Source organism: Theropithecus gelada, chromosome 5 (genome assembly GCF_003255815.1).
Source record: "Theropithecus gelada isolate Dixy chromosome 5, Tgel_1.0, whole genome shotgun sequence".
Taxonomy (NCBI): Eukaryota; Metazoa; Chordata; class Mammalia; order Primates; family Cercopithecidae; genus Theropithecus; species Theropithecus gelada.
In genome coordinates this window covers 3,466,837-3,490,945 of record NC_037672.1, presented here as the reverse complement: position 1 = coordinate 3,490,945, position 24,109 = coordinate 3,466,837, and the positions used below count along the sequence as shown (strand labels likewise).

The 24,109-nt window shown below is 55.6% G+C and overlaps 1 protein-coding gene across 2 annotated transcripts in view; it reads right to left on the bottom strand.

Annotated features, from left to right (window-relative positions):
* Positions 1-24,109, bottom strand: part of RGS12 (regulator of G protein signaling 12) — a 150,872-nt gene that overhangs the window by 9,789 nt on the left and 116,974 nt on the right. For both annotated transcript variants that reach the window (XM_025386157.1, XM_025386158.1), the window contains 12 exons: positions 16,690-16,859; positions 16,097-16,189; positions 13,685-13,828; positions 12,758-12,937; positions 12,307-12,460; positions 9,035-9,111; positions 7,141-7,335; positions 6,740-6,813; positions 6,071-6,197; positions 3,961-4,057; positions 1,756-1,835; positions 1,223-1,376 (listed from right to left, as the gene is read on the bottom strand). In XM_025386157.1, the coding sequence (XP_025241942.1) occupies positions 1,223-1,376; positions 1,756-1,835; positions 3,961-4,057; positions 6,071-6,197; positions 6,740-6,813; positions 7,141-7,335; positions 9,035-9,111; positions 12,307-12,460; positions 12,758-12,937; positions 13,685-13,828; positions 16,097-16,189; positions 16,690-16,859 (1,545 nt within the window). The remainder of the gene's footprint in view (positions 1-1,222; positions 1,377-1,755; positions 1,836-3,960; positions 4,058-6,070; positions 6,198-6,739; positions 6,814-7,140; positions 7,336-9,034; positions 9,112-12,306; positions 12,461-12,757; positions 12,938-13,684; positions 13,829-16,096; positions 16,190-16,689; positions 16,860-24,109) is intronic.

The following is a 24,109-nucleotide window of genomic DNA, read 5'->3' as shown; positions in this document are numbered from 1 at the left end:
GGGAGCAGGATGAACCCAAGGAAGGGGACGAGAGGAAGGCTCTGAGACGGGTGGTCTGGGAAGAGGCACCCTCAAATCCACACCTGCCTCTCGGGGTCACTGCCTCTGCGCAGAGGGTGGTCCTCCCAAGCCCAGGGTAGAGGGCGCAACATGCTTCCCGCTGAAGCTCCACAGCCCCAAGGCGCCAGGACAGGTGCCCCACAACCCACCCACTGCGGAGGCCTGCAGGCGCCTCCAGCTTCTTCACTGGCTCCTCCAGAACTCTCCTTTTCTTACCTGGGCTGGGTTTTCTAGTATAGCAGTCCCCAAGGCCACCATTCGAGGTAGATGGCATCTAAACTGGGCTTTCTCTAGCACTGGAATTACACTCTGAGTTCTTAACAACTACAAGGAATCTAAAATCTCTGATTTCACTGGTTCTCAGAAACATACAAGCTTCAGAGAGGGCGTGTGATTTGTGTGTGGCGGCCGACAAAGGCTGAAGGTGTGTTTTAGTTTCACTGTGAGGTCGGACTCCATAGCCAGCTGTGACAAAGCTGTGACAAGCCAAGCGGACTGGCAAGTACGCCCTGGATGAAAATTCAGGTCACAGTGGCCGCTGTTGGTTTTGATTCTGTTTTCAATGCTTCTCTTTGTTATAAACGTCTGCAGAAAAAGCAGCTTCAAGAAAGGACTCATCTCTCCATCTCAGTCTTCCAGCGTGCCTGTCGCCTCTCCCGGAGGCCAGGGGTGTGCAGGCTGACCTTCCTCACTGATCCCCGTGGCCAACAGAGCTCAGCAAGCCCACGGCCCTTCCAGGCCAGGGTGCTCCGCCTCCCCTAACCTGGGCGCCCGGCTCCACCTGGGGTGGACTCTCTAATGCTAACTGTGCCTCCAGCCACGCTGGGGACCCCGGCACAAGCCAGTGGTGGGGCAATAGGGAGGAGCCAGGGTGAGAGGGAGGCGGAGCCTGCAGGGGCCTCTGGCATCTCAGGGCAGACAGTGCTGCTCACATCGGCTGCCCCTGACGCCCTAGGAGGCCTGGCACTGAGTCTCAAAACTGGGGTTTCGGTGAAGTGATCCCAACAGCCCACAGACTGCCCCAAGGAGAAACATGTCTTCCAGGCCACAGGGACGGACTGCAGTCACCCAGATGCTGACAGCTCAGAGCAGATCTACGGACTATACTGGAAACTAACTGTGCATTTACTAAAAACGTGGAAGTTTTAAAAAGTTCACATACCCTCTGCTTCGTCCAAATTAATTTTCTGATATTTTTTTTTCCCAATCTTTGCAATAGATTCTTCTCTCTTTGAAAGCCGGGGATCCCTAGCATTTTTTCCATTTTCTCCTTTTATTTTAATAGAATTAGACTTGCCTAGTGTTCTTTCCTCTCCCTGCATTAGAAGGAAAGTCAAAGTTCTACTTTCATTTCAATACACGACAATTTATCATTCATTAGTTAGAGATTAGAAGGCTCATGAAATAGATTGCATTGATACAGAATTTACATGCATTGCAGAAAAACCATTGCAATGATAAAGATTACAAACAAGAATAGCATTTAAGGCACAACCACTCCCACCTCAGAAGAAAGCCAGTCCTTGACAGGTAAGAGGGAGCTGGGCGTTGGCAGGGACCAGAGAGCCCCACCAAGGAGCGGGGGGAGACGCACGTGATAAGCAGGCGGTGAGGAAAGTGCCAGGGCACTACGCAGAGCAGGCAGGGCCACAGCGAGAGGGGCGGGGCCCAGGGCGGGCGAGGGCGGGGAATTACCGTAGCCGAGTGGTTTCTGGAGCTGGAATTTACAGCTATGTTCTGTTTGACTGGCACACCTTTCTGTTTATCTGTGGATGCTAAACATAAGAAAGCTTTATGATTTCAGGGACTCGCAAATCCATCTGAATGTTTCGTAGACAACCTGCTGCTACTGTCTCCGAGAGCAAAGCTGTAGAGAAGCCACAAGGCATCTGCTGCCCTTATTCACCATGCACAGCCCGGAGGGGAGGCCCCACAGGACAGGAGAGAGGACCCGTCCTCCACGCGCACAGTGGGGCTCTGTACATCTAACTAGGGACTTGCTAGGACTTGCTGGAGGAGTGATGTTGAAATTGAAAAGCTCATTTCATATACTATTTGGCATAAATATTCTTTAGAAAGTCAGAGTCTTATATTTATGACATATTTTCTTTTACTTTCTTTTCTTTTTTTGAGACAGTCTCACTCTGTCACCCAGGCTAGAGTGCAGTGGCGTGATCTCGGCTCACTGCAACCTCCGCCTCCCGGGTTCAAGCAATTCTCCTGCCTCAGCCTCCCATGTAGCTGGGATTACAGGCATGCACCACCACGCCCAGAAAATTTTTGTATTTTTAGTAGAGACGAGGTTTCACCATGCTGGCCAGGCTGGTTTCGAACTCCTGACCTCAGGTGATCTGCCTGACTCAGCCTCCCAAAGTGCTGGGATTTCAGGCTTGAGCCACTGCACCAGTCTGTGACATATTTTCAAATACAGCCTTTGCCCCATATCAGGGCCACAGGCTGGCCTCTGCCGGCACTAACGGTCTCAAGCCCCTTTCTCTGAACCAGATGTGACTGGAGGAGTCACGCTCCTGCCCCACATACAACCCTACAAAAGTGCTGAGCGCCAAGCTCCACCACAGGCCTTGCCTGTACATAAACAGGCTCCGAGGGTCAGCTGGGGCAAAGCTGCTGGCCGCCCTGCTGGGTTACACATGCTGTGCCTGCCCCACCTGCCTGGGTGTCAGGGTCTGGGGCGAGGCTTTCCCTAGAGCAAAGTGTGGGCTAGGGGAAGGGTCTCTGCTCTGTGAGGAGCTGGGGAGAGAAGCAAGGGTTGGAGCTCCAGGGCTAATAACCTCAGCGCTGGCTTCTGACTGGGACCCATGGCCCAGGTCTCCCTGGGTGGGGACAAGGGAGCCACAGGTGCCCTGCGTGACATCATCAGGGCCAACAACCTGAAAAGCAGAGGGGCAGCCCAATGTCACCTGAAGTGGTTCCTCACAAAGGGAGCTCTCTACCTAGAATGTCTGCAGGTGAGTTTCAAGAAAGCTCTTCCCAAGAGACACACCTCCCTATGGCACCTGCACCTGCAGGCGCTAAGGCCACGCCTCTGCCTGTCCCTGGGGACAGCTACAAACAGGACCCACCCTCCCGGGTCTGAGTGACCTTCCTCACGCACGGTTCTCAGCCAGGGCTCTAAGGAGGGCCAGCTCCTGCGCGTCAGGATGAGGTGGGGGCCGGGAGACGAGCCCATCTCTGAAGGCTGCTGGCCAGACCCCAGCTTCCCCAGGGCAGGACTGTCATGACCAAGGAACACATGGAAAAGAGCTGTCAACCACCTGATTCCCTGCACACAAGGAAATGCAGAACCAGCCCAAACGACTGAGCCTGCAGCCTCCACTTTGCTGGGCAGAGCACAGCCGTCTACTGCCCTGGCTTCCTGTTTTGTGCCCGGAGGGAAGGGCGCCAGATCAGGGTACCGAGGAGGGACCAAGCGACCCAGACCATTTCCCTTTTGTGTACTAACTCAAAAGCCTCCCCCTCCCCTGGGCTGGCCCCACCTGCCGTCTCTCCTGTGCAAGCCCCACTCACCCTCTCTCCTGCACCGGCCCCGCCCACCCTCTCCCCTATGCCAACCTCACATCCCCCTCCCCTGCACCGGCCCCGCCCACCCTCTCCCCTATGCCAACCTCACATCCCCCTCCCCTGCACCAGCCCTGCTCACTGTCTCCCCTATGCCAACCCCACAGCCCCCCTGCGCTGGCCCCACTCACCCTCTACCCTGTGCAGGACCCGCCCCCCACTTCTGTGCAAGCCCCATCCGCCCCTCCCCTGCGCTGGCCCCACTCACCCTCTTCCCTGCACCAGCCCCGCCTGCCCCCTCCCCTGCACCGGCTCCATAGCACCCTCCCCTGCACTGGACCCACTCACCCTCTCCCCAACCGCTGTGCCAGCCCTACTCACCCTTTCCTCTGGAAGGGTCCTTCTCCTCCAAGACAACCCGCTGTCCGTCCAGACTCGATATAGGGGCTCCAAGGTCCAGGGGCTCCTTCTCTCCACTCTAGGGCAGAGATGGGCACTGAATAATTTACCCAGATTGGAACTTTAGGGAACAGATGTGTGTGATCCCACCAGACTGCGCGACTGTCCTAGGGTTGATGGAATCATGCAGGAGATGGCCCTAAGGTGAGGCTTGCCTGACTGAGGTACACGTGCTGGGGCTGAGGAGCCGGGCTCCTGACATGGGTAAGGAGTGCCCTGAGGAACTGCGTGGGCAGTGCCTCCCACACTGGCCCCTCCAAGGCCCAGGGGCAGGGTGACGTGTCAACACTGGAAGCACCTTCACCCACATATCTAATGCTGTAAAATGCACGTAAAATACTTGGAAATAGGAAGTGAAGCCCGTATAAGTCTCCACATTGCTCACAACCTCGATGGTGGCCTCCCTAACAAACCACTCACTGACCCTCGGACGCTGCTACGAGGGGAACACTGACCCTGGAAACTGCTACGAGGGGAACACTGAGAGCAGATGTTCTCCTTTGTAAACAAGGAAGCAAAGACAGACAACTTTCGGACCAGGTCTGAGGCTGAAATGAAGTGCCACTATCTGAGGTTGAAATGAAGTGCCACTAGCCACGGGGCTGGAGTTCTTGTCTGCGCCAGAGTTCTCTCTGGCAGAGAATCTGACTCTTCACCTGCCATAATCACTGTTAAGAAAAGACACCTGAACGTGTTTGGCATTCACACTCTGTCAGTCAGGGAACGACAGCCGCCCAATGCCAGGCGGGAGAGGCTCTAAGCTCCTGAAGGGGCCAGTCTGCTGGGCAGGCGCGGTGGGCCTTGCAGGGGGAAGCAGAGGAGCTGCCCCAGGTCCCGCCTTCTCCACCACATTCGTGGGCACAGGGGGGCCACAGAATTCACTGGAGAGTCAGCAGAAAGCATCTGAGGAAAAGCCACATCCCAAACAACCCATTCCACACAAATCCTCCACAGCCCACACAGCCCAAACCCTGCCTGGCCTGGAGCCCTCGGCAGCCAAGGGCTGCAGCTCACAGAGAACCAGCCTGACCGCAGCCAGCCCTTCCACCCTGGCGCCCCAAACCATGCCACGAGCACGCTGCCACGACCAACCCCACTTTACAGTCAGGGAAACTGCAACACACAGGGGCTAAGTAATTGCTTCGCATCTCCACAGAGTCGGCCAAAGGGGCACACCTGGGAGCCAGGCCAGGTCTGCCTCTGAGCAGCAGGTTTCTGGACTCCTGGCTGGAGCCTGCAGTGCGGGAAAGAGGTCTCTGGTTACCCTCAGAGGTGGTGTCTGTAAATAATTTAATAGGTTCTTCTTGTTCACTTCAAAGTCCTCGAATAATTTTGAGTGTAGTTTCAGGGAAAATTAAAATCCTGAAAATACTTGAAATCATTGCTCCAATAAAGTTGACAAGGAAAGAAGACTAGGCAGACACTGTGCCCCTAAACCCCCACGCTCTGGAGCACACTCAGCGGGGCCCAGCTCTCCCTGTCTCACATGGCCTGCCCAGTGCCTGCTGTCACCACCCCAGGCAGTGTTTTCTTTCTTCATCCCATTCACACCATAATGGTGCAGTCTGGAAGTGCCAGCTGAGTTCTTCCATCTCCAAAGTGCAGGTGAGAATCAGGACATTTCCACGTGACCATGCCCGGGGGGCATCAGCACCATGCCCCGGCTTGGCCCAGCAGGTGCCATGGGGGCAGGGCCATCCGCACTCTCTCATCTGATCACATTTGCCAACAGCGGGGGATATTCCGGGGGTTGGTTGGTTGGTTTCTCATTTTGGCCTCCCTGGAGCAAAACCACATCTCAAATATCAATTCTTTTTGGAATGACCAAGGTACACATAAACCATGATGGCTCCCACTGAACAGAATGAGAACTGGGGATGGCAGAGGCTGTTTCCTTTCCTCCAAGGGGGACAACAAAATAGGGGGAAGACACCACTTCTTGGTGTGCCCTCTTCAGTGAACACCACAGAGGCTGCCAAAGGGAACAGATAGTTCCCGTGGTGATGACGCCCGGGCCCCATGCAACACTCACCAGCCTCACCAGCAGGCCACTGAGGTCCAGGCCATACTTGGCCACGACGGGCCGCAGCACTTCCGTGACAGGCTTGGTGGGCTTGGCCTTGAGTCCCACTGACCGGTTAATCGGAACAAGATCCAGCCTGGTGGGGGATGAAAAAATTCACTACAAACTCATGTCAGCTCTCATTAGATCAGTCTCAAGAGCAGAACTACAGCACAGCCCCAGGCCGCCCTCAAGGCCTCGGTGTGCCCCGCACCAGTTCAGCCCCAGCTGATCAGAAAGTGCCTTCCTCCACGTGGGAAAAGTCAGGCCAAGCAAGGGCTGTGGCCTCCTCCTCCTCCCGGGACAGCAGTGTCCGGCAGAACAGCCTGGCTACCTGTGGGGCATCTGCCCTATGGACAGCACTCCTGCCCCTCCCTCTCGGCATCTTAGGGGGCTGTGCTCACCAGGCCAGGGCAGTCCCTGTTCACAGGGCAGGAAGGAGAGGGCCCCTCTCACCCCCGGGCTTGCAGGGGGGCTGCCTCATGTGGGCCTCCATCCCCCGCCACCCCCACCGACACCCCATCGTAGCCCAGTATGGAGCATCCACAGGCTACCCGCTAAGTGCAGAGACCAGCAGGTGGTGGGCACACGGGGTTGGCTCTGGGAGCCTCAGGTGAATGACAGCGATCTTCCTCTTACCGAAACAAGGTGCGCTTTTCTAGGCGCAGGTCCCTTGACTCCAAGATGCTACTGTCTTGGTGCAGCACCAGAGGCTGAGGAACAGAGAGACCAGAATCAGCATGGGCACAGAGGCACCCCCGACAGGCAGAACAATGTGCCCCAGGTGCATAGCTGTGCAGAGCAAAAGAGCAGCTTCAGAAATAGCCATCCAAAGAAAGCGATCACTCTTTCCACACCAACCTAGCACCCGCATGCAAAGTGCTCCCAGCAAATAGTTCAGATAATCTGGCCTCCACTCCAGGCACTGTTGAAATGAGGAGCGCAAGAGGGGGCAGCCTGAGGACTCTCACAAAGCTAGGGGCCAGGGAGCAGGGAGGCCATGGCCTGAGGGCAGCGTGAGGGTCAGGCGGGCCCAGTACCTTGTCCCCCCCCACCAGGAAGAGGTCCGCGGCCGCCCCGTTGATGCCATGCCGCTCACAAAGTCCAGACAGGATGTCTTTGATGGAGAAGCCCGCCTTGACAGCCACCACGCAGGATGTCCCATCCGGGAGGTGAATGCAGCAGTGCTTGGTGGCCTTGTCCTTCTCGGGTGCCAAAGTCCTGCAGGCCTCTGACTGGGGAGTGGGGAGACAAGCAGTCAAGCGGGCACCAGCATCACAGGGTAGCGGGGCATCTCCCAGAGCAGCCCAGCTGGCCCAGGCCTCACGTGCTGGGGAGGCTGGTGCCCTGCCACTGTCCTACCTGCAGCTCCCCAGGTGCACACATCTCAGGCTCAGTCCACACTGCCTGAGGCGTTGGGTTTTGTGAATTAACACGGGAGAGCAGTCATCATTCTCTCAGCTCTGGGCCTCACTGGCCATCGTGCTCAGGACAGCATGGGCCCTGACGCGGCTCTGCTCAGAAGGCACATCTGGGCTTCTCCACCCAGAAGCAGGGCCGTCCTGAGGCGCCCACTGAAGCTGCCCTGTGAGGACCACTCCCTCCTGGGGCTCTGGGTTCCAGCACGCTATCCTCTCTATACACAGCTCCCCGAGCACATCGTTCCATTGTAAACCTCGCCTGGACTGTTACTTCATCATCACTGCCTTCTGGTAGTCTGAAGTCGCTTTTCCCTGAGCATTATTTCAGGAAACTAGTTTGTACAGTGGCAGGCTGGCTGCACAAATGGCCCAACCATCCCCTTCCCTGTCTCCGTGCCCCTTGTAATATGGCTTTGTGGCTCCTCTCATGAAGAGGTGGTATCAGCCCCAGCCCAGACCTCAGTGGGCAGAAAGAGCGTCTCCAAGCCTGGGCCTCCAGAGGCCATCCTCCTCTGCTCACTGTTGGGGTTCCTGAGACGGCTGTGGGATGGGGTGAACTGGCCTGCTGGGTGAGGCAAACGAAGGGTCCTGTCAGTGCTCCTGCTCCAGCCAAGGGCCAGCAAGGGCCAGTCATGCAACTGAGGGCCTCTGGGACCAGCCAGCTGGCTCATGTGCCAGGTAACCAGAAACACACAGGCAAGGCTGGCCAGAATGGGCAGAACCACCAAGCTGACCCAGAGACCCAGCACAACAGTAATTGTTTCCAGCCTCTGCGTTTGGGGGTGGGGAGGTATTAGGCAGCAGGAGCTAACTGACACCTGGTAAATCCTTACAGCTTTCAATGTTATTTGGAACAACTGAAGAAGAAATTATATTCTACATTCATTCCTGCCTGAAAATTTCAAATGACTAGGATGCTGGCAACCAGTGAGGTTTTCCAAAATTCCTATCAAACAATATCTAACGAGCTCACGAGTCCTGCCTGCGCCCGCTCATCTCCCTCATCTGCTGGAAACTGGGGCCAGGAAGAGCACCAGCCAAGCAGTGAGCAGGCGTGAGAGGGTGCGGGAGACAGGCGGCCCGCAGGCAGAGGGGCAAACCCTGCAGTGCGGCAGTGGGTGTGATGCTCACACGGTGAGACACGGAGCACCTGCTCTCGACGCCTTCTGTTGATTCTTAGTGGGAGTTCACAAAAACTAAATTACAACAAAAAGACTTAAGAAATAAATCCAAAGATACTTTGAGTTCCCTCCCTCGTATAACTAATAGTTTTTCGTGCCCTCTCAGGAGCCCTAGGCTGGGGGACCATGAGGCTGGGGCCTGATGGGGCCCTGGGCCACCCTGCACTTAGCCACTGTGCCTGGGCCGGCACCCGAGCCTCGTCCCCCAGCTTTGCAAAGTGAATGCTGGGTTTTGTAAACGCAGGTTTCCGTGAGGCAGAGGTGTCATCAGTCAGCTGGTGGGGACAGCCCTGAGCCTGAGGCCTGTGGGATAAGGGGAGACAGTGACTCACCAGGTCCAGGCTCCCCGCAGAGGACACAGAGCCCTGGGACTCTCGGCGACACAGGCCTCCATTGGCATGCAGGGGGTCTTGACAGGGGAAACACAGTGACTCATGTCAATCAAAACCCTATTTATTTGGTCACATCTCCCAACCCTCTCCCCCTTTAGGCTGAGCAGACAGACACACAGCACGTAGGGCAGACGCCAGGAAGCCCTCCCCGCAAGGCACCGCCTCGCCTCGCTTGGGGGAGACAAGTCACATGTGTCTTCCTAACCCTGGAAGCCAGTCAGGGACCAGTACGGCTCTACCCACCACGAAGCGGAGACGCCACTCTCTGCCCTGTCCACCGCCACATCCTGGCTCCAAAACATGCTTGGCTCACGGCAGGTGCCCAATAAGTCACATCAGTACGTGCAGTTCCACAGCACGGACCCAGGTGTATGTCCCGGCCAGGGCCTTTCCTCCATTCCATCTGGAGCTTTCATCCCCAAATGTAGTTTCTGGGCCTAACTGGAAACCCCTTGCTGTGGCAACAGCCTGCGCTCTCCGCCGGATGCGGCCTCCAGACCCACTTTTTTCTCTGACGTCCTGACATGAACCATAATGAAGTGTCAATTGTCACTAACCTCAACGAACTATATTCTTAGGCTAATCTACAAATCATGAAGATTCTGACACAGAAAGGACTTTTCAAACAGCACCTGCTCCCAAACCATGCTGCTGTGCATGGGCTCTGGGACCTGAGGGGAGAGGGGAAGGCAGCTCCCAGACCCACTGGCCTCCAGACTGCAGCCACCTTCCACAGGAACAGATGCCCAGGCCACATCCTGGGCCAAGATCAGAATGTGTTAGTTCTGGGAGTGCCTGCAGTTCGGGTTTTATTTTTTGGTTTGCTTTGTGTTTTTCAGAGACAGAGCGCTGCTATGTCCCCCAGGCTGGGGTGCAGTGGCACCATCATAGCTCACGGCAGCCTCCAACTCCAGGACCCAAGCAATTTTCTTCCCACCTCAGTCCCCCCAACAGCTAGGACTACAGGTGTGCTACCACTACACACTTGGCTAATGTTTATTTTTATTTGTAGAGATGAGTGTCTTGCTATGTTGCCCACGCTGGTGTTGAACTCCTAGGCTCAAATGATCCTCACACCTTGCCCCTGGCCAAAGCACTGGGATTTAAAGGCATGAGCCACCGTGCCCCACTGCTATCAAGGTTTGGTTTTATTTATTTGTTTTATGAGACAGTCTTGCTCTGTCACCCAAACTGGAGTGTAGTTCTCGGCTCACTGCAACCTCCGCCTCCCAGGTTCAAGTGATTCTCATGCCTCAGCCTCCTGAGTAACTGGGACTAAAAGTGCCCACCACCACACCCAGCTAATTTTTCTTTTCTTTTTTTGAGATGGAGCCTCGCTCTGTTGCCCAGGCTGGAGTGCAATGGCACAATGTCAGTTCACTGCAACCTCCACCTCCTGGGTTCAAGTAATTCTCTTGCCTCAGCCTCCTGAGTAGCTGGGATTACAGGCATGCACCATCGCATCTGGCTAGTTTTTGTATTTTTAGTAGAGTCGGGGTTTCACCATGTTGGCCAGGCTGGTCTCGAACTTCTGACCTCAGTTGATCTGCCCACCTCAGCCTCCCAAAGTGCTGGGATTACAGGCATGAGCCACCGTGCCTGGCCCCCCCTTTTATTTTTTTTTTTTTTGTATTTTTAGTAGAGCCTTACCATGTTGCCCAGGCTGGTCACTAACTCCTGAGCTCAGGCAATCTGCCCGCCTCAGCCTCCTCCCAAAGTGCTGGGATCACAGGCGTGAGCTCCCATGCCCAGCTCTATCAAGGTTTTAAAGGCCCTTTGCAGATCTGCCAGGTGTGGGGGTGGGCACGAGTGGATGGACTGTCTGAAGCAAACACTCCCATCTCCCAGGTACGCGGGAGGCCTGGCCCCACCTAATGCCATAGTGTCCATCTCCCAGGTACGCGGGAGGCCTGGCCCCACCCAATGCCATAGTGTCCATCTCCCAGGTGGCCTCCTACAAAGGTGAGCTCTACAACTCTCAGCTGCCTTTGCTTGGAGAAGAGCACCTCACAGCATGGCCAGGACTTCAGGGCTGCCCACATCAAGCCCTCACCAGCACCTCCTTCCGTGCCCCGGGAACAACGCTCCCCTCTGCAGGCGGGGAGCAGCCACGCACAAATGCTTGGCACTGCAGGGCACGCACAGGAGCCGCAGCGGCAGAGCACAGAGCACCCTGCTCACCTGCCTCCAACAGGCCCATGCCGGCTGGTACGAGCGCAATCACCTCACTGCCTGATTTAAACTAGGAGACAACAGGCTTAGTGCCAGTCCTCTGTCAGGCAGGACACTCATTCCTGAAAATTAATACCTTTCCCAAAAATCTCTAGAGAAGAAAATCTTCCCAGCTATCCCCTTTGTGCTTTTCAGCACCTGGTACAGAACAGCCTCATCTTCGCCAGCATTCAGCATGGGCATCTCCAGGCCCTCTGCCCTGCTGCCTGCCAACACCACCCAGCTGGTATTTGGAGCTCAGCCAGGAGCCACCAAGGACCCTGCAGCCCCACCCCCTGGCGCCCTGGGAGCCGTCTCTCTGCCTAACTTTTGTTACAGGAAGTCTCAGACGTGCACAAGAGAAAAAAGGGACAGAGCATCCAGAATGGGCAGCCCCCGATATCCAATACCAACCTTAGCTTGGAAAATGCTCACAACTTCAACTACGCTACCACATTCTAAAACCACACACATGGAAAATGCTCACAACTTCAACTATGCTACCACATTCTAAAACCCAAACACATAGAAAAGGCACATGGACACTGACACCTACCTAGGAAAAAGCCCTGGCAGAGAACCAAGCTGCCACTGGGGGAGACGCCCAATAGCACATTTGTGTGTTCCTATTTTTACTTGATTGTATTTTCCAAATTTTCTACCAAAAGCACCTATTACTTTTGTAGTGAAAAGCAGGAGAGGACACAGATGTTCAGCCGCCACTGTGTTGGGGAGTCCTGAGGTAGGCATGGGCTGGAACAGACTGAGCCCTTTTCTCTGGAAGATTCTGGAGCAGCCCTGCTGCCCTCTGGCTGGCTGACAGGTCGTGTCCCCCAGACACAGTGGCATTCCTTATTCATTCAGAGAAGCTTCCTTGACCCACCCACAGGGCCTCTCACTGCACACATGGCCCAAGGTCACCACCAACCCCCAGAGCAGTGCCAGAACAGGGACACGGCTGCCTGGCCTGGACACCACAGCCCAAGAGCCATCCCACAAACCGTCTGCATGGTCCCCGTGCTCCCTCTTCTTCTGGGACCTCCCGGTGCTCCTGGTCCGTGACCACGAGAAAAACGCGCCTTTCCGCTTCTTCTCACTATCCTCATCCCCCATTTCTTCGTTCAGGGATCGGCCGGATTTTGATTTTCCACTTAACTGTCATCAAATGGAAACCTTGGTTAAAACCATGTAAAGTTATTTTACTCTGACATTAAGTGCAAAGGAGGCAATACTGAGCTGTAAATACAAGCACTCTATGGGATGGTATCACTTCTATAGGTCATAGTGTGGCCCTGACAGGACTCCAGAAACAGCAGCTGGAACTTCCTGGCATGGAGCATCACCCACCACTGGTGAAGAAGCCGACAGGGCCTCTTTTCACTTCCCACAGAACAGCTCTCAGCTGATGACATACAACCCACAGGGGCGTGAGGTCAGCCTCAGGGAGGTCACCTTTTTTGGCGTGGACACACTGGACTGGTCTGAACCGAGGCTGTGCTTGGAAGCTGGGCTGCTGGGGACCTGCTGGGAGTCCGGGAGTGCGCGGCCCTCCACTTCCGCCAAGATGCATTCCTGGTACAGTGGGGACTTCAGAAAGCGAGTGTAGCTATCAAACTTCATGAGATTGAAGATCTGGGGAGGGGATGTAAGACAGGACAGTCACAGGAGGGACCTGGACATGCGGCCTCAGGCGCATGGCTGCTTGGCGACCTGTAGGCAACCACTGGCCGTCCTGAAAGGACATCATTTCAGTCCATTTTCCCCCGCCAGCCCCGAGAGTACTTAAGAGTTATTTCCAGTGTGCCCCTATATCTGAGTCTTCTTTCTCATAACAAACCAGCCTTTATCACTCTTAAAATTAGTGAATTCTGACAACTTACAGAAGCCATCAGTACGAGCAGACTCCAGATAACTTTCATTAAATAAGATTAAAACCAAAAGTGACTAGAATCTAACAGCAGACTGCTTTGAAAATGCCACCCTATGCTTCTGTGAATGTGACCCACATGCTGCAGTGACATGCAAAGGCATGTCTCGAATGGCATGGGGCCTAACGCACATCACCACAGCAATGTCCTACAATGCAAAACTTCAAACGCAGATGTGCCATCACCCATGCAGGTATGACTCCACACAGATGCACATGCATTGAAACATGAGCCAGTGTGAACAGTCAGCACACTGCAGACAGGCACACAGTGGTTCGGGACTTATTTCACGGCCCTACTGAAAGCTCCACTTTCTGCCTGCGTTTCTCCACCTGTGTCTGTGATGCTCTCAATCCACCGGCCTGCCTGATAGCACATGTTCTTAGAAGGTGGACCCTATACCCCGAGCCCTAGCCTGGACTCCCCACAAGCTCCCATGGCCTGGGGTTACCTGGAGCTGCTGCTCTTTGAACATATCCGGGTGAGGTGCACGGAGGACATCGTCTGCTAGCTGGGCCTGGCTGTCGATGTTGACCGGGGTGGTGGCTTTGCTGCACAGAAACTTACTGAAAATCTCCCGGGCCCTGTAGGAAAGCTGACAGAAAAGGCACCTGAGCAGCCTGGTACGGCTTCCTCTCCCCACACTCCTGCTGCCTGCCAAGGCCTGACAGCCCCGGGCACTAGATGTGTTCTCACGGGACCCAGTCATTACCTCTTAGTTGAATAAATAAATACAAGTGTGGCCAGAATGCAGCAGCACAGGTGGGCTCTTCTACGATTGTTTAAACGGATACTTAAAGTGTCCCAAAGACCCGGGCGATGCGAGCCCAGCAGCAGCTGCACACGGACAGTAGTGCCGTGTGTCCACACACACCTGGTCTTGGCAAGGTGGGAGCGCAGGAGAGCAGCGCCCTCTGAGCATCGTGAGCAGATGAAAGCAGCCCCGGAGCCTGGAAGCGAGGCCACAGGCCGACTGAGAACACAGCAGCCAGGCCAAGCCAAAGCATCCCTCCCAGGCCTCTCCCGCAACTCCCACGAGGCGCAGGAGGAGAAGCGGTGAAACCCATGGCCTGGGATGACTCCTGCCTCTGATTTGCTTTCAAATTCCCCTAAATACACATTCCCTCCTCAGAATTCCAGCACACTGAAAGACAACCCATCTGCTAGTGAAAGCTGGGGCTGAGGGCGTTTATACAAACCACGTTTAGGCAAAATTAAATATCATGTATATTTAAAAATTTATTCTGAAAAAGAAATGATTTTTTTCAACCCATGTGAAAATATTTTAACATCCACTTTCCAACTGCTCTAGATGCTCCCTGCACCGAGCCAGCCTCAAATGAGGCCACGCCGCCCCTTCACACACGCCGCCCTCACACACACGCGCGGCCCTCTCACACGCGCCGCCCTCACACACGCACGCCACCCTCACACACGCTCCGCCCTCACACACACGCGCCACCCTCACACACACGCGCGGCCCTCTCACACGCGCCGCCCTCACACACGCACGCCACCCTCACACACGCTCCGCCCTCACACACACGCGCCGCCCTCACACACGCACACCGCCCTCACACACACACGCCGCCCTCACACACACACGCCGCCCTCACGCACGCTGCCCTCACACGCGCTCCACCCTCACACGCGCACCGCCCTCACACACATGCACCGCCCTCTCGCGCACGCTGCCCTCACATGCGCACCGCCCTCACACACATGCGCCGTCCTCTCGTGCATGCTGCCCTCACACACGCGCCGCCCTCACACAACGTGGCTCTCTCACACACATGCCGCCCTCACACACGCGCCGCCCTCTCACACGCACCGCCCTCACACGTGCCACCCTCACACATGCGCTGCCCTCACACATGCGCACCACCCTCACGTGTGCACCACCCTCACACAACACGGCTCTGTCTCACACACACCGCCCTCATGCGCGCGCTGCCCTCACACAACGTGGCTCTCTCACGCTCATGCCGCCCTCACACACGCCACCCTCACACACACGCACCGCCCTCACACATGCGCCGCCCTCACACACACGTGCCGCCCTCACACACACGCGCCGCCCTCTCACACACGCGCCGCCCTCACACACGCGCCGCCCTCTCACACACGCGCCGCCCTCACACACGCGCCGCCCTCTCACACACGCACCGCCCTCTCACACGCGCTGCCCTCACACAAAACAGCTCTCACACACATGCCGCCCTCACACACACGCGCCACCCTCTCACACGCGCCGCCCTCACACACGCACCGCCCTCTCACACGCGCCGCCCTCACACACGTGCCGCCCTCTCACACACGCGCCGCCCTCACACACACATGCCGCCCTCACACACGCGTCGCCCTCTCACACATGCCGCCCTCACACACGCGCCGCCCTCTCACACACGCCGCCCTCACACATGCCCTCACACCTGCCGCCCTCACGTGCCGCCCTTACACACGCACCGCCCTCACACAACAGGGCTCTCTCACACACATGTGCTGCCCTCTCACACGCGCCGCCCTCTCACACGCACCGTCCTCACACACGCGCGCCGCCCTCACACAGGCACAACGCCCTCACGCGCTGCCCTCACACACACACACCACCCCCTCACGCGCACCGCCCTCTCACGCGTGCCGCCCTCACACAACACGGCTCTCTCACACACACACCACCCTCACACACGCGCCGCCCTCTCACACGCGCCACCCTCACACACGCACCGCCCTCACACACACACGCCCCGCCCTCACCCGCCGCCCTCACACACACACCGCCCTCTCACACGTGCTGCCCTCACACACGTCGCCCTCTCACCCACGCCCTCTCACAGCCCCCACTTCCCGAATGTAGACTTACCTCCTTTTTGTCATGTGCAGGAACATGATTAAAATATTCACAGGCCTGCCAGAATAAAATGTTTTCTTCACTGAATTCTTTCCTTAGAAAATCCTAAGAAAGATACCATTTATTAACATTGACACACGGTCCTCCTTTTTCTTACTTCCCTTCTACAGAAACCATGGGGTCATAGGCTGCTCAGTGAGCTGCCCGAGGGCCTGGAGAGAGAAAGCTCATTGCTGCCCAGCACTTTAGGGAACCGCGCTGCCGCTTCCAGCTCTTTCCCCAAAAGCAGAACATTTCTTTGAAGAGCTGAAAGCAGGCACCTGGCTTCTCAACGCACATAGGAAGCTCCAGTGCGGCAGGCTGCAGAGACCCCAGTGGAGCGCGGGAGGGCCAGGGACTCTCCCTGGGGACAGAACCAGGGGCAGGATCCAACCCACCCTCCTCTGAGCTCTTGAGAGGGTGGCGGTCCAGGGAGGGGAGGCCCTTGCCACGGGCCTGCTCAGAGCCCGCAGGGTGCCGCTGTCTCTAGGACAGCCCGCGGATCCTGCTCGGTAGTCTCTGCAGAGCACAGACTGCTCCGCTGGCCCTGGCTCTTCCCTACTCACAGAGAAGTAGCGGACACCGACGGGGTCCTGCAGCAGGCGCTCGAAGGACACAGCCCAGCTGGCGACCCTCCTCTCACGCAGGCGCCGGCAGCTCTGCACGCTGGGGAGGCTGGCATTGCTGCTCAGGCTGTTGTTGCTGACGCAGTCCTTCAGGTCGGCGCCCGTCAACTCTGCGGGACCAGTACAGACAGCACCTGCACCCCTGCCCTCCGCCCCGGCCCAGCGAGCGCTCTGCCTTCCCACAGGAGACCCTGGGACACGCAGCAAGCTCTGTCCCAACACCCATTCAGTCAACAACCATGCACGGCACAACTACCACCTGCCAGTGCCTTCTACACACAGGGATGGAGCAGGGAACAAAACACAGACTCCAACCTTGAGCGGCTGCACATGTGTGTGCACAAGCACACAATTCACATGTGCATACCCACACAACACCCTTGCACGACACTCATACGCTCACACGTGCACACTCACCCAAACAAACTACAGCCACAGGGTTGAACAAGAAAAGCAACTAACCTTACACAGAAACATGCACACGCAGAGCACTAAGACCATCATGGCAACGAGGCGTTTCCCAGACTTGCTAGAGCAAAAGCAACTGGGCACAGGGCGCCGTGTATGCCACGTGTGTTATGTCCTGACCCACGGTGCCCTTGGGGACAAGTGTGCAGTCTAGGGGGGCACGAGGCTCACCTTCCGGACGTGGAACCCACACACCCGTGACTGTGCACTGCTCCACATGTGGCTCCTTCTCAACACGAAACGCTCAGGCACAGTGTCCAGAGCTAAGCCCTCAGACACGCGTGTCGGCTCAGCGGCTCATTACAGGCAACCTGACGTAGGATATGGCACAGTACGCATCCCAGGACACCAGATCCTGCCTGACTTGTCTGCAAAATGGCCCTCAGTGGTCTTTGGTTCCCAGTATCTCCTGAGCTCTTGAATAAAGAGAAGGGAGGTCCCCAGGAAATCCCTGTTCATCACCCCTCGTCCACCAGACGTGAGCAGTGTGGGGGCACCCAGTCCCTCCTGACGCGAGCAGTGTGGGGGCACCCCGTCCCTCCTGACGCGAGCAGTGTGGGGGCACCCCGTCCCTCCTGACGCGAGCAGTGTGGGGGCACCCCTGTCCCTGAGTGGGCGACCTGGCCTGAGCCCAAGAAGAAGGGATGTGGCCAGTGTGAGCCCAGCTTCAGGAGCCGCTGCCCACTCTGCTGCAGCACAAGTGCTTCCTCTGTGAGCATAGGGTATCCCACACAGGGCTGCCCTTAGCCTGCAGCTGAGCCACGCCCTGCTGACCACAGATGACGTGTGACGAGGTGGCCACTACACCTGCGTTGTTAGGAGGCCCTGGGCTTTGGGCTTGGTTTTCTGCTACAGCTTTAAGGAACGCAGCTGACGGACAGAGCAGCCTCACAGAATGTTGTCAGCAGCGTAATAAAATATGCCATGCTCCCCTCCTGCTCCTTCACCAGCCTCCTGTGGCACAGTGCGCAGGACAAACTGCCCAGGCTGGCATTGCCGTAAAGTCAAGGCCACAGGACTGATCCCACTGGACGAGTTGATGGGCTCCAGCTCCAGGCCAGCAATTAGAACACATCTTATCAGCAGCAAGGGACCAGAGGTAGAAAGAGACCAGGAAGGGGGCAGTCACGCAGCATCAACTCCTCTCGGGGCAGAAGTGACACTAAACCTTATGGATTCAGCCCAGTGTGCAGATGTGCTCTAGGCGACAGGCAGAGGCCTGGCCAGAGGCTTCCGAGGAGGCCACAGTGTGGGCCCCGCTAAACCAGAGAAAAGTGGAGCCCTAGGGCCCAGGAGACAAAACCAGGGATTTGATCCAACAGTGTCCCTCATGGTCAGCATGGCAGCCAGAGGCTACACTCGGCAGGAGTCATTCAAAGTACAAAGAGCATTTAGATTAAAAAAGAAAATGTTAAAGAATAATCAAATAATTTAAACTGCTATAGAAAAAAATTAAAAGAAGACTGAAAGGAAGTTCTCGGATAGGAACGGAAACATACAGTGTTAACGTTTCCTTGAATCCACCATGCTGTTGATCTGCTATTTGTGAGATCACATGTGTGATCGCAGTGGCAGTCAGCATGCACTGAAGACCCACAGGCCTGCAGCTGGGGCTCACCCGGAAGCCCTGACTCTGAGCTGCGGGGGAACTGGGGCTCACCTGGAAGCCCTGACTCCAAGCTGCGGTGGAAGGGGTGGCACGCACGGTGAGAGGATGCGTACTGGCACTCACATTCAGGACAGGGCGGCCAAGCCAGGAGCCCTGGGGCCAAGGACACAAGGACAGGGGCCATGTGAGGCTCCCTCTGCACCCAGCACCTCTGCCACCATGTCGACAGAACTGTCTGGAAATGCCTTGCTTAAAGAATCCCAACATCCAAGACTTCCCCATGTGGCAAGTGCCCTGTTCTGCATGTAAGCCAGGTGTGAAACTCTCAGGCATACACTCACTTGCACACTCACTCTCTCTGGGGCAGGGGTCCTGGGAGGGGGCCAACTCTTTGTGCTTGCCTAGTATCCTGTCACCAGGGAACTGAGGAGCAAAACATCACAGGCAGGAATTCTCCCTAAACGGACATACCACGCCGACACTTGCCTATGGGTGTCTTGTTAGGACCACACAAGTGGAGTGTGAAAGCTCCTGCGGAAAGTTATGCAGGAAACGAGGGGAACAAACGAGATGAGCAAGACGCCAGGCCAGGCCAACCTAACGCGAGAGCACACACAGACCACAATCCCGAACACGCAGGGCCAGGCGGGCCTAACACGAGAACACAGACCACAATCCCGAACACGCAGGGCCAGGCCAACCTAACACGGTAACACACACAGACCACAATCCTGAACACGCAGGGCCAGGCCAACCTAACACGATAACACACACAGACCACAATCCTGAACACGCAGGGCCAGGCCAACCTAACGCGAGAGCACAGACCACGATCCCGAATTCACAAGGGACAGCATCGGTATCACCCTCGGGAAACAACAGAGTACAGAAACAGACCCTGAGTGTCTAAGTCACAATCAGGGTAGTGGGTGGGGTGCGCAGGGAAGATGACCTCTGAAAAACTATCTAGTTGGATCTCTTCCTTCCAGCACACACTGAAACAAATCCCAATGAATCAAAGATTTAAGTGTAAATCATAGAAATACCAGAAGAAAATGGGGGATAATTTTTTAAAACATTGAAGTGAGGAAAGCCTCTGGAAGGAAGACATGAAGCCCAGAGCCACGAAGGCAACACTGATACGGTGCACGGCACAGAGGCGCAAATCTCGATAGGGAAAAGCACCATAAGCCAAGTCCCCAGATAGGAAACTGTGGGGCACTGGCAACACGTCACACAGGTGGCGGGCGGGCTCCCCCTTCTACATTAGAGCACCTACACGCCAAGAAAACCATCAACAAGCCAAAAGGAAAACAGAAGGGTACAGGCGGCCACCAAGTAGGAGGAGGCCCCTGGAGACTCGTAGGTGCACCGGCCTCGTCACAGAACACCAGCCATGAGCCTAAGCCTCAGGCTGTTTGTAGCCATCCTCCTGACCAAGATCACAATGGCAGCGAAGTCTGAGCCAAGAGGCAACTTCTGCACTGCTGGGAGGAGCAAACGCAGATCAACCCCTCTGATGATACTGATCAAAACATAAACTATAAATGCCCAGAGCCAGCTACTGCTGCTGGAGTGCACTTCGTTCATCAGCCCGGTGCTGGGAGATGGAAGACCAGAGCTGGCTGGTCGGCCCGGTGGCACGCCCTGCGTCAGAAACAGCCTTGGGTGCCAATTCTATTCTGTGTACATTCCAGCGCATGGGCACATACTACCTACTTAAAAAATAAGATCATGCAGGCTGGACGATCACTTGAGGCCAAGGGTTTGAGACCAGCCTGGGCAACATAGCAAGACCCTATCTCCACAGAAAATGAAAATAAATTGAAAATTAGCTGGGCAGGATAGCATGCACCTCTGGTCCCAGCTGTTCCAGAGGATGGCTTGAGCCCAGAATTTGAGGCAGCAGTGTTGCTAACCTTGCCATATTTTATGCTGACAAATGAGGCAATCCTCATGAATGAAGTTTCTGCATTATGAGCACCAAGACATTTTTCCTCCAGCTTTTTTTTCCTGAGACAATAAAGGCTGGCTGAGAACTGAGGGAGAAACAGAAGTTAACTGGCCTCCGGGGAGTAAGGGAGAGCTTCCATGACAGGACAAGACATGCTGAGCCGGGCAGAGCAGAGAGCCAGCGTGGAGCAGCACGAAGTTAACCCTGGGGGACAGTGATGAGCAAGGGACTGCAGGGTCTCTCTGGCTGCCTGGAGGGTGGCCTGGAGGCTGCCTGGGCGAGGCCCAGCTGAGGGCCCTGGGAAGAAGCAGGGCGGGAAGATGGGAGGCAGAAAGGAGGCTGCCCCACTGCACGCTGCAGCCAGCACAGCTCAACCCCCAGTGGGTGCTGACGCTTGTGCTCCTCGAACAAAAGGTGTTTCGATTCCAACACACAAGCACAGTGACGTGAGCCATCTGCCTCCTGTGCCGCTGGTGGAGGGAGATGGGCCTCTCCCTGGTACCACGCGGAAGTCCCACGCCAGCCCCTGGGCCCACCTCCCGTTCCCTGGCTGCTCCCTAGGCCCTGCTGCCTCCCTCAGCAACGGGGCCAGCTACCCAAAGGGCTGCTCTCCCTGTGTCCGTGCTGGTGTATTTGTGGAATGAATGAATGAATGGTGATTGATATAAATTCTGCGTGAAAGATGACTGGTGTATTGACTAACATCACGTTCAAAAGCTTTAGCAGATACTAATTATTTTCTAAGACTCACAAATCAATAATTGACTCTTTAAAAGTTTAATCAAGAAAGAAACACGAATGTATTTCAAACAGCAAAAGATGACCTGTCTGGTGTGCTCGGCTCCACTGTGCCAGGTGTGCCCACCCAGTGAATCTGCATTCCCTCCCTGGTGTGCTCCTGCTCCTGCCCTTTGGGTCCTGCAGAGGCAGATGCTGTGTACAGGAACCCACATGGCAGACCCTCCAGAGAGAGCACAGCCTCGGGTACAGAGGAGTACGGCAGAAAGCAGACGCAGGCATGGCTTGGGGGCGGTGTGGGTGCCAGACTCTCTCCTGGGCCTGCTCAAGTGAGAGTTGCTTTAGTGCAAATTAACCATTTCCAAGGAAGGGAGAGAGGCTGCAGTCCTTGCTCTCCTCTGGCATTGCAAAGACAGGGGGTGTGACCTTGCCAATTGCTCCCTGCACTGCTGGGGGTGAGAGCCACACCCCCCTTCACACAATCTCATTTTGTAGCTTTGTGCTGACACAGGAATTGTGCTCCAGCAATTCCTCCCTGTGTGAGGGGGGCCTCAGCTCAAGCACGGGAGCCTGGAGAGTGGAGGAAGCAGACACATTACCTGGAGGAGCCAGAAAGAGAAGCTTCTGGGCCATAGCCCCGGTTGCCCACACCACCCCTGTCTAAGGATCAGGGCAGAAAATTCATGACCCAGCTCTTCAGCTTCTCAAGGGCACGGACAGGACCTGCTGGGCACATGGACCTTCCTAAGTCCGGCACTGAGTCCAGCCATTCGCAAAGGACACTGGTATCTCCAGCAACACACACGTTTTTCAGCAACTGGCTACCAGAAAACGTCCACCCAGAATTCTTGTAATCATAAGCTCTCCTGGTGAGTTTTTATGATTCCATTCGGACAAAATTCGTGCAGGTGACTTGCGGAGGAACACAGCAGAGCCAGGTGCGACTGCAGAGCCCCGTGGGCACCATTTTTCTTTGCGACGCGGCTCCACACACACAGAAAGTCGCTTCCTCTCTGACATCCACTTTCAATTATGGATCTCACGATTCACAGCACTTCCATGTGCTCTGGAGCTGTTCTTGTCACGTGGAAAATAGTGCACAGTCACAGGCCTGACCGTGAACCCTGAGCAGCACTCGCCTAAAATAAAATTCCTTGCAAAACCCACCATTCCGACCCGAGCTCCAAGGCCAGAAGGTGAGGACACCACCACGTCCGTAACTCACGGGCCTGCTTGCAGTGGCCTGCCTGATTCTCCGGTGCTAGGCACGTGAGTCAAACCCACACCTGTGATCTAAGTCAAAGAAGAAAAGACATCCACAAAACACACCCCGCATCCCAACACCACTTTAGGGAACATGGTCCAGTTTATGGTACTGTTGTGGGGTTTTTTCTTTCAGTTGACCCATCTGAGTAAAGAAATGCTTTCCTGGTGAAAGAGAGTTTGAAGTCTGTTCAGATTTGCTGCTGACTGGAAAAGCCACCACATTTACACTGGTGGGTCAAACATGTAGGTTACGTGACACATTTTAATACCGTAAGATTAAAAGTTAGCAGTTAGTTCTGTAACACACGGCCTGGGCCCATGATCATCTCATCCAAACCATAACCTCAAACACTCCGACTGTTTAAGTCACAACTCCAAGTCAGATCACGGAACGCGTCACTGCACAGGCACCCCATGGGCCCCTCACCACTGACACAACCCCGCTGCGGCAAACATACCTGAAGACCACACAAGTCAGTGTGCCCCTGACAACGCGACAAGGTACGCAGACGGGGACAAGGGACTTTACCTGGGTAGAGCTGATAAGAGCCACTGTGATGCCACTTAACCAAATACTTCCAACCATGCACCGCAAACCACCCCTCTGAGTCCATACCAGGGTCAGCCGGCAGAGCCCGGGCAGCCCCGAGCAAAGGCCTGGGCCCCACAAAGGGACATTGTTCCTGAGCTCACACTCCCAGGAGGGCAAATTATTGCAGTTTCTCCCGCGATCCCAGCACACGGCTGACAAAGACGGCTCTGCCCTGCCTGCGCTCAGGCTCATGGATGGGAAGCCAACAGGAGACGCTGCACGAAGCCTTGCCGAAGACTCATGCATAATTCACAGCAGCCCCTCAGCTGCCGCCGCCACAGAGCCTGAATTATTGAAGGCGGGCAGAGCACAGCTAGGTAACTGCGCACGCGGCGTAAACACTGCAGACGGAACCCCGGCCTCCCAACACGCTACTCTACTTCAGCAATTCCTGTCTTATTAAACCAGCAATGGCAAAGAAAAAAAAAGTACTTGTAGGCTTTTTGTATAGTTTTTAAGTCTTATTTCCATATGTACTTAAATTAAACATTTTTTAGTCCCATAAATATAAAACCTATCTTTTTAATAAGCAGGTGATCACTCAAACACTCAAACTTAGTGTTACCAGGAATATGTATTTAGTTAGGAAATAATCAACTATACCAAACTGGACCACCTGTGAACCATAAGGAACATTTTTACATCCAAGCAAAATATGCCAACTCGCAGATATTTCTGAAAAACCTGTGGGCATCCTGGAGGCAGCCTGCCCACCGCATGGGGTGGTCCCTTT